The sequence below is a fragment of the Polyodon spathula genome, unplaced genomic scaffold (assembly GCF_017654505.1).
Source record: "Polyodon spathula isolate WHYD16114869_AA unplaced genomic scaffold, ASM1765450v1 scaffolds_827, whole genome shotgun sequence".
NCBI classification, from domain to species: domain Eukaryota; kingdom Metazoa; phylum Chordata; class Actinopteri; order Acipenseriformes; family Polyodontidae; genus Polyodon; species Polyodon spathula.
Window position 1 is genome coordinate 1925 of NW_024472314.1, and position 15592 is coordinate 17516.

At 45.9% G+C, this 15592-nt stretch overlaps 1 protein-coding gene across 2 annotated transcripts in view; it reads right to left on the reverse strand.

The window, feature by feature from the left end:
• Positions 1-219: 219 nt before the first annotated feature.
• The window catches only part of lmbr1l (limb development membrane protein 1-like), a 34139-nt gene continuing 18766 nt past the window's right edge, over positions 220-15592 (reverse strand). For both annotated transcript variants that reach the window (XM_041241882.1, XM_041241881.1), the window contains 15 exons: positions 13329-13362; positions 12135-12274; positions 11395-11498; positions 10577-10703; positions 10289-10357; positions 9376-9440; positions 9139-9211; positions 8656-8739; positions 8158-8234; positions 7600-7677; positions 6740-6813; positions 6069-6159; positions 5668-5734; positions 4458-4619; positions 220-2225 (listed from right to left, as the gene is read on the reverse strand). In XM_041241882.1, the coding sequence (XP_041097816.1) occupies positions 2140-2225; positions 4458-4619; positions 5668-5734; positions 6069-6159; positions 6740-6813; positions 7600-7677; positions 8158-8234; positions 8656-8739; positions 9139-9211; positions 9376-9440; positions 10289-10357; positions 10577-10703; positions 11395-11498; positions 12135-12274; positions 13329-13362 (1331 nt within the window). In that variant the 3' untranslated portion in view covers positions 220-2139. The remainder of the gene's footprint in view (positions 2226-4457; positions 4620-5667; positions 5735-6068; positions 6160-6739; positions 6814-7599; positions 7678-8157; positions 8235-8655; positions 8740-9138; positions 9212-9375; positions 9441-10288; positions 10358-10576; positions 10704-11394; positions 11499-12134; positions 12275-13328; positions 13363-15592) is intronic.

Genomic DNA, 15592 nt, shown 5'->3' on the forward strand with positions numbered 1-15592 from the left:
GCAACAAATTACTTCAACTGAAGTCACCGTTAGTCAATTAGACTGGCTTCGAATGAAAGCAGTTGAACGCAATCACAGCAGTTGTTATGTCTAAAATATAAAATTCCAATTCCTTCGAAGGGTTGATTTATAAAACGGAATTGAAATTGAAAAACAGGAATTGACCCCAACCCTGACATGGGTTACAGAGGCTTACCATATAATATAAAACAAATAAAATACAATAAAAACTCCAAGACTTTATTTGGAAAAAATGTGTGTCCCTTTCCTGGGCAGAGTTGAGACGGACACAAGCAGAGATGCACACGCACACACGCTGACTGCCCTTTGTGTTGCCATGAAGCAATGCCACCTTGGTTACCAACAATCCTGCCAGAGATATACCAAGATATTGACGTTTTGATACTCAATAACAAATCAAAGTTTTCTTGTATCGTAACAAATACAATATTTACCCCGACTGTACGTGCAAGGCTGCAATTCCTTTTTTGATTAAATATCACTCCTAACTTATTGCTGGTTGTTTAATAAATAAATATTTACTAAAAAGACTTGATCTCATTAACGAGTATTGGAAGGTAATTTGTGTTTCTACCTCCAGCTAAAAACTACTTTGGATACTGTAAACAAACTGCTAAACTAACAAATGTCTGCTCTGTAGTGAAGCAGTTTGCACACAAAACATTAACTAAAACCAGCTTAGTGCCACAACTGATTAGTGTTGCTTCTAAATTGGACACATACAGATAATTAAGTTATGTTTTTGAATAAAGGCTCTCACTGTAAAAATCAAGACTGCGGCACAGCACTATGGCAAACGTCACACACAAAGATAACTGCCAAGCGGCTTTTCTGTTCCGTTTTAAAAATCACTTTCACAGTAACCAGCATTCAACAACAACACCAGTGCAGGCATCACACACAAGAGTAAGAACAGACCTGAAAAAAAACAAATATACAAAACTAAACATTATACACAAAACTAGCCACAGTCTACCCCCCCCCCCCCCTTTACTGTATTGCACTGCTCATTGTCAATGTAAACATTTCACAGTTTTAGTGGTCACACAAGATTGTCCATCCAATAATACCCGCCACAGGCAGTTCATGTGACCGGTGGACTGGCTCTTTCCTATGGCGATGGTTAGTCTATCAAATCAAAACACAATGTAGTGTTTTGGTTGGGATCCAGTTGAGAGTTTTTAAAAATCGTGTTTCCAGCATGCCTGGCCCTGCTTGGATCAGAAAGCAAAGAATCAGAGCGCTTCATTTCCACTTTTTCTTTAAAAGGTTGAGAAACATGGGGGCTGACCCGGTTTCTCAGAGAGCCTTGTCCACCTCCACTTTGAAACTAAAATCCAGCATTCTTTTTGAACACCCCCTTTCCCTCCTCTTGTGACCTTGGTCCATGGGGCTGCCAGACAGGAATGGAATGAACTACAAGTCGCATCACGTCCCACTCACTCCAGTAACAAGTGCACCCCTGCAGCTTGACGTACATAGAGCAATGCACATGGGTACACAGCTCTCAGATGATGTAGTTTCTAATGCGCTGCAGCAGTTTCTGGTTGACCAAGGTCTGGACTGCCTGCATAGTAATTGGGGTTGGTGGGAGCAGGGCTTATATACGATTGTGTGAGCAGTCTGTAGAAACCCATTCCAGAAGTCTGTTACTATTTTTGAGTTTGGTAGAGAATCCAGCACCCACCCATGAACAGTAGTTGAATGGCCAGCATTTAGTGTCACAAAAGGACAGTTATTCCAATTAGGGGTGGGAGCTCAGGCTGGTTTCACACAGGCACAAGTCCCCATGTGTGGGTGTCCTTTCATTCTCTTAAATCCATCAACTTTTGCCCAAAGATTACTGAACACTTCCTGATCTCACGACTAAAATCCTCCAATAGTAAGGCAGATTTAACAGATTCCAAAATGAACAGCACTGGTCCAAGTCTCCAGTATATGATTGGTCAACCATCTGTCTCCAATCTCATTGGTTAAGATACTACTGCCTCTGTTCCTCAAAATAAGAATTATTTATTTTTTATATAAAAATAAATGTCCGGGCAGATTGGCAACTCTGTAGCAATCTGTCCTTGGCTCAGATGAGATGTTGCTAGGTAACGGAGGTCTTTGGTGACATTACTGGACCTTCAAAAGCCCACTGGCCGAGAGGAGTTTGATGGAATTCCTGGCTCGCGATACTGGCAGCGGCAGCTTGTGAAGACCTGAAACAGCCAGACACACAAGGGTTAATATTCCATGGCTAAAGGTTATGTGTAATGACAGCGCTGGAGAGCTGAGAGTGTAGACTAGCGCTCATTATTATTAAGGTGCTGGTAATGACAGCGCTGCAGAGCTGAGAATGCAGTGTGTAGACTAGCGCTCATTATTATTAAGGTGCTGGTAATGACAGCGCTGGAGAGCTGAGAATGCAGTGTGTAGACTAGCGCTCATTATTATTAAGGTGCTGGTAATGACAGCGCTGCAGAGCTGAGAATGCAGTGTGTAGACTAGCGCTCATTATTATTAAGGTGCTGGTAATGACAGCGCTGGAGAGCTGAGAATGCAGTGTGTAGACTAGTGCTCATTATTATTAAGGTGCTGGTAATGACAGTGCTGCAGAGCTGAGAATGCAGTGTGTAGACTAGCGCTCATTATTATTAAGGTGCTGGTAATGACAGCGCTGCTGAGAATGCAGTGTGTAGACTAGTGCTCATTATTATTAAGGTGCTGGTAATGACAGCGCTGCAGAGCTGAGAATGCAGTGTGTAGACTAGCGCTCATTATTATTAAGGTGCTGGTAATGACAGCGCTGCAGAGCTGAGAATGCAGTGTGTAGACTAGCGCTCATTATTATTAAGGTGCTGGTAATGACAGCGCTGGAGAGCTGAGAATGCAGTGTGTAGACTAGTGCTCATTATTATTAAGGTGCTGGTAATGACAGCGCTGCAGAGCTGAGAATGCAGTGTGTAGACTAGCGCTCATTATTATTAAGGTGCTGGTAATGACAGCGCTGCAGAGCTGAGAATGCAGTGTGTAGACTAGCGCTCATTATTATTAAGGTGCTGGTAATGACAGCGCTGGAGAGCTGAGAATGGAGTGTTTTTAGACTAGGTAATGGGAGTGTTGGAATGCTGTGTGTTACAATGCAGGGTTGCAGCAGCACTGCAACTCTGCTGAGTTCTATGACCCAGATTCTTTGTGTTCTCAGATGCTATCTCACGTCTCTCGTACAGTACAGGCAGGCAGGCTGGGTGCGTCCCGGGACTCTGTTTGTTTATACTGGGAAGGCAAGGTGCCGCCGTGTGAAACTCTTTATCGAGGCCGGCGGGAGGCTGCTCCTGCACAATGGCTCGCGGCTCAGATTAGGTATGAGTGAGGAGCCCCAGGGGAGCACTACGCATCGGCCTGAGAACAGAAAGGCTTTTCCTGAGAGGATTGTGTGGGTTTCTATCTGAGGAAAGGGCTGTGATGGGTGCAGCTCTGTAAGAGGGGGAGGGGCAGGAGGAGGTGGGGGGGTCCTTAAAAGCACAGCACCCACCCAAAACACACGTGCCTCCACTCGAGAAGCTGCCCCTTTCTATAAATCATCTCTCCTTCACACACACACCATTGTATTGCTGTCTCTCTGTGAACAATACACAAGACTCATATTCTGTAATGAATTACTAGGAACACTTGAGAACACTTATCATGGGACAATAAACAAACTGAATTAAATAGGAAAATTCAGTACCGCAGCTTCGAATTACATCTTCCTTTAACCATCCCATTTCCTTAGGAGGTTTGCAATTATTCCTGAGTGACTCTGGGAATTGCTCAAATATTTATAAGTGTGCTAAGATGACTACGAGTTCAGGAGCTACACTTGAGTCCTAGTTGCCTGCCACAGAATATGCAAGGTAGACTAGATCAGTTCACTATACAACCCTGCCTTATACTTCTTTAAAAGACATTTGTTCTGATCTAGAATACATTAAAAACATGTATGACAGGCAACTACAACTGAAGAGCAATTCCTGAACTCAGGACAGACACACAAAAAAGAAAAAATTCAGGAGAACTTGCAATAAGCGCTCAGAATGATTGCAAATATTTGAAAGAGGTCAAAGAAACTAAAGTAAAAGGAACATGCAGCCCTTTAAGAACACCATTACAGGACAATGAACACATGAACTGTTTGATAAAATTAGAGGCTGTTTCTATAAGAGTTCTTGCGTGAAGGACTGGACTCGGGACTGTGTCAGTGCTGGGAGGCGTGTGGTTTGGACTCGGGACTGTGTCAGTGCTGGGAGGCGTGTGGTTTGGACTCTGGACTGTGTCAGTGCTGGGAGGCGTGTGGTTTGGACTCTGGACTGTGTCAGTGCTGGGAGGCGTGTGGTTTGGACTCTGGACTGTGTCAGTGCTGGGTGATTGGGAGGTGTGAGGTTTGGACCCCGACCCCCCCACTTTCTCACCGAAGGCCCTGATGAGCTCAGCCTGCACGGCCCAGGTGAACTTCTTGACGAGGCACATGGTGGCGAGTCCAGCGAACAGCATGTTGTACAGGAAGACGATGTAGAAATTCCCCAGCCAGTTAAACCGGCCAAAATCTCCCAGCAGGTCAAAGCGAGTGATCCCTGAAACAACACACAAGACACAGGTCACAATACAGGCACTGAACTCATTGAAACACGCAGGTCACAATACAGGGACTGAACTCATTGAAACACACAGTCACAACACAGGGTCTGAACCCCCAGCACAGCTTACCACAGTACATCTGCACAGTAATTCTGCAGCTTTCCCATGCTTCTACTATCCTGTTATCAGTTTAATGTGCTTCACCATACCTCCCTACTTTTTACAATGCTTACCTGTGCTTTACCATGCTCTTACATTTTGCTGTGCTTTTCCGATAGGAAGCTTTTATAAGGGTTAAAATGTTGTGTGTAGGGTGTCTCTTTTTTTTTTTTTTTTATAAGACATGTCATCAACAAAGGCCCGTGAACTACTATTAAAACAAAAAGGGCAGTTTTTTTATAACTTGAACTATGTTATTTAAAACAGCATAAGATGTACTTGAATTTTCACAAATACAAAGATTATCTGATCGCATACAGGATTTGTAAAATGTCTGAGGTTAGGGTTAACAATGAAATGGTAACAATTCAGCTTATTTCTGCACTGAAGGTAGTACAGCACTGCATGCCGCTTTAGTCTATAAAGTGGATCTGGCTCCACCGACTGGCCGTTTAATATAACTACACCTCTTCAGCTCTCGCATCATCCAGCTGACACTACAGCCCCCTGCTGGCTGGAATCAGTAATGCAAGTACAACAGAACGCAATAGGACTACAGTTGACAGAGTTCACAGTGACCGTGCCTTTACCCAGAGATCAGAGGGACAGGGTGACCGAACAGATCCCCACAAGGGCAGATCAAGGACAATATTAATGAGCAAGCACAAAACCCATTTCGCAGGAACAAATGTGTAAGATTTCTTATCAACCCCCAAGGTGTGCGCTAGAGTAGAACACAGAAAACCTGCACTCAGCAGTGCTAAGATGAAACTTGGTTATGAAATTAGACTCATGTCTGTGTACGAAAGAATCCGCGACCCTGCATCCACATCACAACCCCCTGTGCCAAGCAATGTGAAACTGCAGGGGACAGGCGTGACTTACCCAGAGTTCGAGAGAAGACGGGCAGGGCGGAGCTCAGGACCAGCAGTGACACGCAGTTCCCAATGATCTAATACAGAGTGAGAAACGCAGGGTTAGATACTGAATCAGACTACAAAACAAGCATAGGCATCCACGCAAATCACACCTTCATAATCCCTGCACACTGTTCAGCCACCAGGCAGTGCAAAGCAAGAGGATGCTCTGTGGTTGTACAGCAGGGATCTTGCTCAGGGGGGGGTGAAGCCATTATAACCCTAAAACAATCAATCACTGTAAAACACTGATTGCGCTGACTGTGCACGAGAACAGTTATTCCAAGGAGGGGCTCGAGGACAGTTAGACCAGCAGACCGTTCCAGAGGCAGAGACAGAACAGCCCTGTACAGAAACAAACCTGCTCACCTTGGTCATTGCAGTGTCTTGCTTCTTGGGCAGCAGTTTGATGAAGAGAGGGGAGCTGTAGAACCCCACCACAGAGGCCACCATCAGGTAGCTGAGGGCAACAGGTCAAGGGTGACAAGGGTTCGACTGGCCAGCACTCAGAGCTAGTGCGTGTTTCTGTGTGTGCTATTGCCATACATTTTCTACAAGGGCGGAATCAAGACTCTTGTTGCATAGCAGTTGCATCCATGCCAGGTTTTTTCTAGGAGCCTGATTAGCCCCAATGTACAGGTAACAAGCTCAGGTGCGTCTTACTCATAGTAAAACCAGGAATGGATCAAACTGCTCTGCAGTGAGTCTTATTTCCATCCCTGTTCTAGTTTAATTAAAGGGAGACACACCTGCAAGACTTAAATACACTTTTTTTGTACTGTTGCACTGTATTTTTATTGTATGTTGTGATGTTAATAACCTGGTCAGTAAATCATAAAACAGACTGAAAAAGTAACACAACACGATTCACAAAACACACTGTGACAAACTTCCTGCAAGGTTTCATCTCATTCGGACACGCCGATCCCTGGAAACACTCTGCTGTTGCTCAGCCATGGGTCAGAGCTCATGTTAAAGCAGGTCACCGATTGGCTGAGCCGCTCATGTCAGCAGCAGCTGCTATTGGCCGACAAGGATACAAGATGAGCACGACCTGCACTGCTGCCCCGAAGGACCCGAACACAGAGAAGGAGGCCTTTCCCAGGCCGGGGTCCTGCAGAGAGAGACGGGGCTCAGAATGCAGCACAAACAGGTTCCAAACGTTACATCATCAAGCCACGGCCAGCCAATCAAAACACCGGCTCCTTCCAGTACCACAAGTGTTGCCTTGTGCACAACAGACTGGCCAACATTCTGAAGACAGACCTGCTTTAACTATGTGGATTGTGTTCTTGTTTTTATTTTATTTGTTTTAAAGAGAAATATGATTTATAGTAAATTACACAGTTGATATTGAGTGTCTTTTTGTGAATACTATGATGCAAAACTAAAAGACGCTAATCCTGTAAGAGACAGGGTCACCTGCACACACTGTATTAACGTATATTACAGTGTTTTAATTCAATCCTCATTCTGGATTGGAAAGCAAGGGTAAATCAGATGAGTCAGGCTTGAGCACTGCAATATCTATTAGTGGAGATTAGAGTAAAAGGGAAAATTTGCAGGTTTGACAGTATTGATAATATTTAAAAGAAAACACACACAAAAAACAAATCACAGTTTGGGTGAACAGTTTTCTTTCCTGTGCCAAGCAAGAGAATTTGTGTATATATACATACACACACACTAGGAGATATACTGCAGCAGCAATTAATATAGATGTGTTGGGTGGTTTGTCTACTTTTGACGGCTCTAAATAACGTCATCATTAAATTTCAACCAGAACAAGCTCTGACAAAACCTGTTAGAAAGAGATCCGTTCCTATATAATGAACAGTTACAGCGTAAGTGTTGCAGTTTAATAGAGTTGTGTGTGTCGCTGTGACTGGGGGTCTCTCACCTCCATTCCTCTGGGCATGGCTGCCTCATCGATCAGCAACTCCAACACATGGAAACAAACAATCAGCACGGACACCCCCTGAGAGAGGAGAGAGAGAGCATGAGAGAGCAACAGAGCATGAGAGAGAGGAGGGTTAGGACCAGTTTTCCTACACCTTTAAAACATCAGTTTATCTGTAAGGTGTTTACGACATTGAAAAGCAGTAACAGAAATAAGGCTCCCATTGCACAGCAGTTTGATCCATTCCTGGTTTTGCTATACGTTTATTAAGACCGACCTGAGCTTGTTACCTAAACACTGAGACTAATCAAGCTTGTAGTAAAACCTGGAATGGGTGTGGAATAGGAGTCTCACTTCAATCCCTGAAAAACTACATTTTTCAACTTCAGGTAAAACAGATCCTGTGTGTGGCTAGATCCCAGCTCTCTGCAACACAGGTGGTCTCAAAGAGGCTCCCTGTCCAGGTACTGAGCAGGTCCAAGCTTGCTGAGCTTCTGAGATCAGGCTCCAAGGCGTAACCCGGTCTCTAATCACACAGCAGTACTCTCTCACACTCACCGTCAACGCCAGTAACAGCAGCATGGCGAGCGGGTAGCCCAGATTGCGTTGCCATGGCGACGCCCTCCTCCGCATCTCTGAGATGAGAAATTCAATTCAGGAGAGAGCGACCTTGAAAGATTCCTTCTGTTTGTGATGACTCAGTCCTGCCTCTCTGTCTATCTATCTACAAGACTTTCACCTAACATATTAAGTTAGTTGCATGCACCCCTTCCTACAGCTATAAATACAGAGACCACCATGTAGATGTGAACATGCAAGTGTAGAGTACACTTTATATAACCAGATATTAACATGTGAGAACGTCCTAACCAAGTTCCATCACAGCATCTTCTCAACTGCAAGTATGTAACTTGTTTCTGAAATGTATTTCTCAAAATACAATGACAACAGCAATTAACACAAACAACTTTTTCCAATGTCGTTAGTCCTTGACATGGAGACTGTGTGTGCAGTATGTAGCAGACAGACCCCCCCCTAACCCCTCCCTGCTCTTACCCAGGGCGATACGTCTGGCCTGGATGGCGAGGAACTGCTGCTTCACCGCCTCCACGTTCAAGTTTATCCAACAAGACGTGTTCCCTGAAACCAAGAGAGGAGTGAACGACAAGGCAGCACACAGTTCATCACCAGGGCAGGACCATGCACTACACACTGTGAAACACTGACTCCTAGGAAACACAGCTTTGCTTTAGAGAACCTTCAGACAGACAGATGTTTTAGTAGAGATCGAAAATGACAAAACTAAGATTCACTGTAAAGGCTAAAAGCTTTGGAACAATCCTAGTTTTCCAGTGCTGTATTTCTTCCTCACAGGCGTTCAGACCTTGGTAAGTCTGCAAGCTGGTCACTGTTTGCGTTGGGTTTGTTCTTCACCAAGGTATTCCTTTACATGGCTTTTAACAGTTTCAACAAAGACTTGTAGCAAAACCACACTCATTAGTGCCTGCAGTGTCTTCCCACTCCCTCGCGCTGACTCACCACTGAGTTTCCGGGAGAGAGCCGTCTCCTCAAAGCCAACGCAGTCGAGGGTTTCGTCAAGATCCTCCAGGAGCTGGGGGTGGGGGAAGACAGAGAAATGAACACATCACTGGTACAGCACTACCCCCATCACATCACACACCCTATTCAAACACTAAAACGACCCACTGTCTCAATCGTGCAAGCTAGCTTGGCATGGTACCTTTCCCAGCTGCACAGGCGAGGCTGTGGACTTACCCTGGGCTTCACGAGAAGCTGCCCTGTGACACTGAACATGCGGGAGAGTCCAAACGGGGTGCACACTGCAAAGAGAAAAAGAGTTAGAGGATGTGACCATGTCAAGGGTAAGGTTGCATACAGATTTGTATAGATGCACTAAATGTGTCGGTACTGATGCTACTAGTGGCTTCACAGACCCCAAATAGCAATAATCTTGGACTATCTTATCCTAATTTAAGTAGTGCAAGATTAGTACCAAAAATCATCTGACAATAAAGAGTCTTCTCCTATTGCATTGAATCACAGACAGCACTATGCAGACCCACCCACCCGCCAGCTCTGATTAGACAGCACTGTTTATAGACACACCCACCTGCCAGCCCAGCTCTGATTAGACAGTACTGTAGAGAGACACACCCACCTGCCAGCCCAGCAACAATTAGACAGCACTGTATACAGGACACACCCACCCACCTGCCAGCCCAGCTCTGATTAGACAGCACTGTACACAGACACACCCACCTGCCAGCCCAGCAGCAATTAGACAGCACTGTATACAGGACACACACACCCACCTGCCAGCCCAGCTCTGATTAGACAGCACTGTATACAGACACACCCACCTGCCAGCCCAGCTCTGATTAGACAGCACTGGATACAGACACACCCACCTGCCAGCCCAGCTCTGATTAGACAGCACTGTATGCCTGCCCAGCTCTGATTAGACAGCACTGTATACAGACACACCCACCTGCCAGCCCAGCTCTGATTAGACAGCACTGTATACAGACACACCCACCTGCCTGCCCAGCTCTGATTAGACAGCACTGGATACAGACACACCCACCTGCCTGCCCAGCTCTGATTAGACAGCACTGTGTACAGACACACCCACTCAGCAGCCCAGCCCAGCTCTGATTAAGCTACTCACACAGCAGCAGCAGGACTCCGAACAGAGAGATGCAGGAGTACAGATAGGGCAGGTAGTAATCCCACAGGTCTGAAACACAGACAAAAACACACACAGGAACATCAGCACTGCCGCCAGCAATTTCACTGCTTCAAACTGGAAGCCGAGGCAAAACAGTTCAAGGAAACAAGTGGCACTTTTTTTTTTTTTTTTTTTACGTGGCGAGCTAACAAAAAAATGTGAAACCGTTTGATGCGGGCGGAGTGGCGCACCAGCAGCCCACGGGCACCGCTGTGGGCATGCTCTCACCGTACAGGCTCTCCCGGCTGGCATCGTTGTTGTCCATGATGGCCGACGCCACCCACACGATCCCCAGCACCAGCAGGGTCAGGAGCAGCAGCACCACAGAGGTCTCGTACACCCGCGCCATCACACCCTGCAGAGAGCAAGAGAGAGAGTACAGGGGGGTCACAACCAGGGCATGGAGACAGTGCAGCGTCACACACCCTGCAGAGAGCAAGAGAGAGAGTACAGGGGGGTGACAACCAGGGCATGGAGACAGTGCAGCGTCACACACCCTGCAGAGAGCAAGAGAGAGAGTACAGGGGGGTGACAACCAGGGCATGGAGACAGTGCAGCGTCACACACCCTGCAGAGAGCAAGAGAGAGAGTACAGGGGGGTGACAACCAGGGCATGGAGACAGTGCAGCGTCACACACCCTGCAGAGAGCAAGAGAGAGAGTACAGGGGGGTCACAACCAGGGCATGGAGACAGTGCAGCGTCACACACCCTGCAGAGAGCAAGAGAGAGAGTACAGGGGGGTGACAACCAGGGCATGGAGACAGTGCAGCGTCACACACCCTGCAGAGAGCAAGAGAGAGAGTACAGGGGGGGTCACAACCAGGGCATGGAGACAGTGCAGCGTCACACACCCTGCAGAGAGCAAGAGAGAGAGTACAGGGGGGTGACAACCAGGGCATGGAGACAGTGCAGCGTCACACACCCTGCAGAGAGCAAGAGAGAGAGTACAGGGGGGGTCACAACCAGGGCTGAGCTGAGCTCCTCTGTGTAGCAGTGTGAAAGTGGCGCTGTGAGCTGGCTGAGTCGCATTTCAGCGCTCGCTTACCTTCTTTGATCCGGTGAACCCCTCGGACTCAGTGAAGAAGTAGGCGAACGGCATCAAGAAGACCAGGGAGAGATTGGAGAAGAGGAACACCAGGTTCCAGAGCCCTGCAGAGAGATGCGACAGGGTCAGTCACCTTGCCCCCCTGTGCAGCTATACTTTTTATACACAAGAGCTCAACGCAAGAATGGCATTTCATTTCTCATCTAGCCAACAGGGGGTGCCATTACATAAATAGAGTTTTTTCAGGTAATCTACTGGAAATACCAGTGATGCAAGCAAGCACCAGTTTAAGGCAAATGTTTACTTAGATCTGTTCTCTTGGTTAACAGGTTTGAGGTGCAAATAATTTACACATTACAGTAACAAGGCTGTTGATTTAACAGGCACCTAAGGGAAGATTAACTGCAAGCAAAAAAGTTTTTTTTAAAGATTTAAAAACAAGGCAATTCATATTTTACACATTTAAAATGTCATTTATTTTTCTTTCATGAACTGCTGATCATAAGCTGCCCCGCCCTCATAACTTTTTATATAGGAGAGAAGTTTACAAACACAGATCGTAACAAAACGTCTGCCTCCTCCAACAAAAAGTCTACCCATGGTAAAGCAGGCTCTGAATTTTAATTTGAACACTTATTAAAAACCGCTGGCGGACTGGGACCTCCTAGAACTCTCTACTAGTGTTAAGAGTGAAATACTGTACCATACCCTGCGCGGCACAGAGCCGCACTACCACTCACCATGGATGAGGGAGCCGTTGAGCCACTGGATGTAGTAGTTCTGGGGGAAGCAGAGCAGGATCTCATTGGAGAGGATAGAGAAGGGCAGGAGCAGCACCGCTCCCACGGACACGGCCAGAGTGAAGGTGCACAGCCACAGCCTACGGCGAGGAAGACAGTCCCTTCAGCTACCTTTAAACTAACACATTGCCGTCCAATCAGAGACCCGGACAGGTAACATGAGACCATTAAACACTTCAGAGTCTGGACGGTTCAATTAAATAATTCGGAACAGGGTTGGAATTACACGCGCACAGCATTGACTAGTACATGGAAAAGATATTGAATAAATAACCACAGGCTGCACACGTTTAAACACTGCAGCTGGCCGCCATTTGGTACCAAAGGCAATTCGAGTATTTAAGATGATCATATTTGATTGAACCGTTTGAGTTTCGCTTTACATTGCAACTCCAGAATCACAGAGAATGCAATGAAACTGTGTGTATTCTCTAACTATCTACAGTAATTCTACACCTACCATTTCTCAGAAAAGATTCGTTCATTTCTATTTTTAAAAGGGGGCAATCACCCTTAAGAAAAAGGAGAGAGATTTAAACTTTCCTTTCGTTCCTCACGAGCTGTGTGTCAGGGTGAACTATGCACTCCATCAGCTGACCTTACTAAACTAGCCCTCAGTACCAGCCTTCTCTCAGACTTGAGGGTAATAAAAGCTGGTTTAAGGTAAGGGGTGTAATGCGTGAACGGTCGCTGATGAAGCCGTTTCACAGTGGACTGGATTCCTGACAGTGTGGAGGAGAGAGGACCGCAGGGTCAAAAGGCTGCCGGATTGCTGAAGTGTGAACGGCGTCGTCTTGCAACGCTGGAGCACAGAGGGGTAAAGTCAAAAGAGCAGAACAAAAACCAGCACTGTGCATAAAATCTCTTATAAAAGGTGTTTCTGTTGCTTGTTTTGAGATGACTCAGAAGAGGGAGATTTCTTTCAGGGGGATTGTTTTTAAATCTATAATAAAAAGGCAGGAAATACAACTGCATCCAGCGTAAGTAAAATATTTACAGAGTGATTAAGAAGTCGCAGGACAAATGGATTGAGCACAGAAGTGACGGACACTGCTGCCCAGTGACTGTGAAGAACATCTTCAGTCTGATTCGCTACAGCAGCAGGGCCGATCACACAGGTGAAGCTGCACTTACGCAATTCTGTTGACAGTCGCATCTTCGCTGTCATCTGAAAGAAAAAGAAAAGACAATCAAATACAATGCTAAATAAACCTTTTTTTCATATACACACTCAGCAGCATTTTCCCTCCCTGGCCAAGTCAGCAGGCGCACACACAGGTTCACATTCACCACCGACTTCAAGGAAGAACAAAAGAAACTAATTGCGTGCTAGCGGCCGGCAACAGCTGCAAAGAGAGACAGGGTCCTAAAATTAGACTGAGCTGCACGGGCCGACAGTCTGGGGGGCCAGCCAGGAACACAAAATGCCCTCATCCCAGAGGCTGACTCCTGCCAGTGCGCAGGGCACCCGGGACAATGCAGGGGAACGAGACAGCGAGGCGGGCTGCTGACGCAAGCAGCACTCTTATATAACAAGGTGACGTCTGAGAGGAGAGAGGTAAGCAGCTCTCGTGTCAGCGCTGGCAACCAAGACTAGGGGTGCGAATAGTTAGCCAAAACATTAAACACTTCGAATTTTAGCTTTTAATTGTTCAAGTGTGAAGTGGAATTTTAATTGGAACGTGACCCTTTCTGTCCAGCAGAGAAAGCGCGGGGGACTCTGATTCCTGCAGACATGAGAAAGACTAAGCAGCTTAGTGTTGCATTTGATTATGAAAGCATTGATCCCAGCCAATAAAGACCATGTAAAACAAACAGGAGACTTTAGTTGTACCCAAGGTTATGAATGAACAACAAAACCAGGAGCAGCAGAAAAAGGATTATTTGGTACACAAGAGTGATATCAATAAGCAGCAGAGCAGGGTTCTCCCCAGGACGCTTCCAAGATAAACAGACAACATTATGCAGCAAAAGCAGCTTTGAAATAGAAGCAGCCCACTGATCTTACTGTCATCTGATAGAATACAACAGAAAAGCTCCTAACGATTTCACTTGAATTATTTTCAAACTCAGGTTAAATCACCTTATTTTATTTATTTTATTTTTTTTTTGCTGCCTGTTAGTGGTGTCTGACCCTCTTTATTTTCCTGAAGACTAAATCTGACAGATTAGCAGCAACCACACTTCGAATGTCAAGAACAAAGGAACTCTGAACCACGACAGATTCTACATAAACAGATTAAACGCGCCGAGATCAGCTTGTGTGTCGATTGAACGACTTGCCATAGGTTTGGAAGTGTGCGGTGGCTACTGTAACTCTAATCAATTTGAGAGTGTTATGTCTCGCTTCGCTCAGGGGCCTGACACGGCAAACAGCGTGCGAGAAATACACTCAGTCTAATTAGAGGCAACCACCACACTTAGAAACACAGAACACAGCTGCATTGAAGCCACGCAGATAACCCTGCACAAGAAGCCCTGCTTCAGAGAGTACGATCCCTGACTATACAGTATGGTGTAGAAGACAGCTATGTGTACAGTCTAAATGCTGGAATAGACTGAGATATGCTTTAGTTACTGTATAAAAACGAAGCATCTATACTATACATGCATTGAGACCTTTTAGACAAAAATGTTTGGAGCACACCAAACTATTAGCACAACGCTTTTCCACAGTTCAGCTTCATCAAAAAACGACCTGGTTTGCATTCCAGTTTGTTTACATCATCCAAAAGTTACTTTCATCTGGGGGGAGGTCTCGTTAGTTCCCTTCACATATTAGCTATGTTCGTAACCCATCAGAAGCGCCATCATAAAGAAGTTACCCATCATTATTCTATAAATCACTGGATAGTTCAAGCTTATTGCTGACCAGGGCGCGTGAAAGCAGCTGAAAATGTCTGAATGTGTTTTTAACAGTGAAGTCTAAAGGTTTTAAACTGAAGCAGTGTATCTGTGATGAGACGGAGGTGGAAAGGTGCTGAGTGCTTGTCCTCACCTGTTTCAGGCTCTGTTTTGGCTGCCAGCCGGTCAGATTGCTGAGACAGTTTGAAAGCGACACCAAAAATCACTCACAGGCTTGTTTGTTCTTTATTATCTTTCCATAGCAACAAGAGAACAACATCGCTTCTGACAATGGGAATACAGTGCTCTCCAGCTGAGAGAACACCCCTCGGGAAGCAAGCAAAGTGTTCTCCGAGACTGATCTGACCCCCCCGGACACAACACAAATCTGTAAATAAATTCATATGTATGTCTTGTCGTGACGCACGTGCATCAGCATGTGAAATGTTTTTCCCCTCACCGCAGTGATTCTCCACACAGCTCAGGAGAACTGAAGGTTCAGTGGGCGTCCTCCGATCCCACGACCGAGCCAGCTCCCTCTTCTACACCCAGGA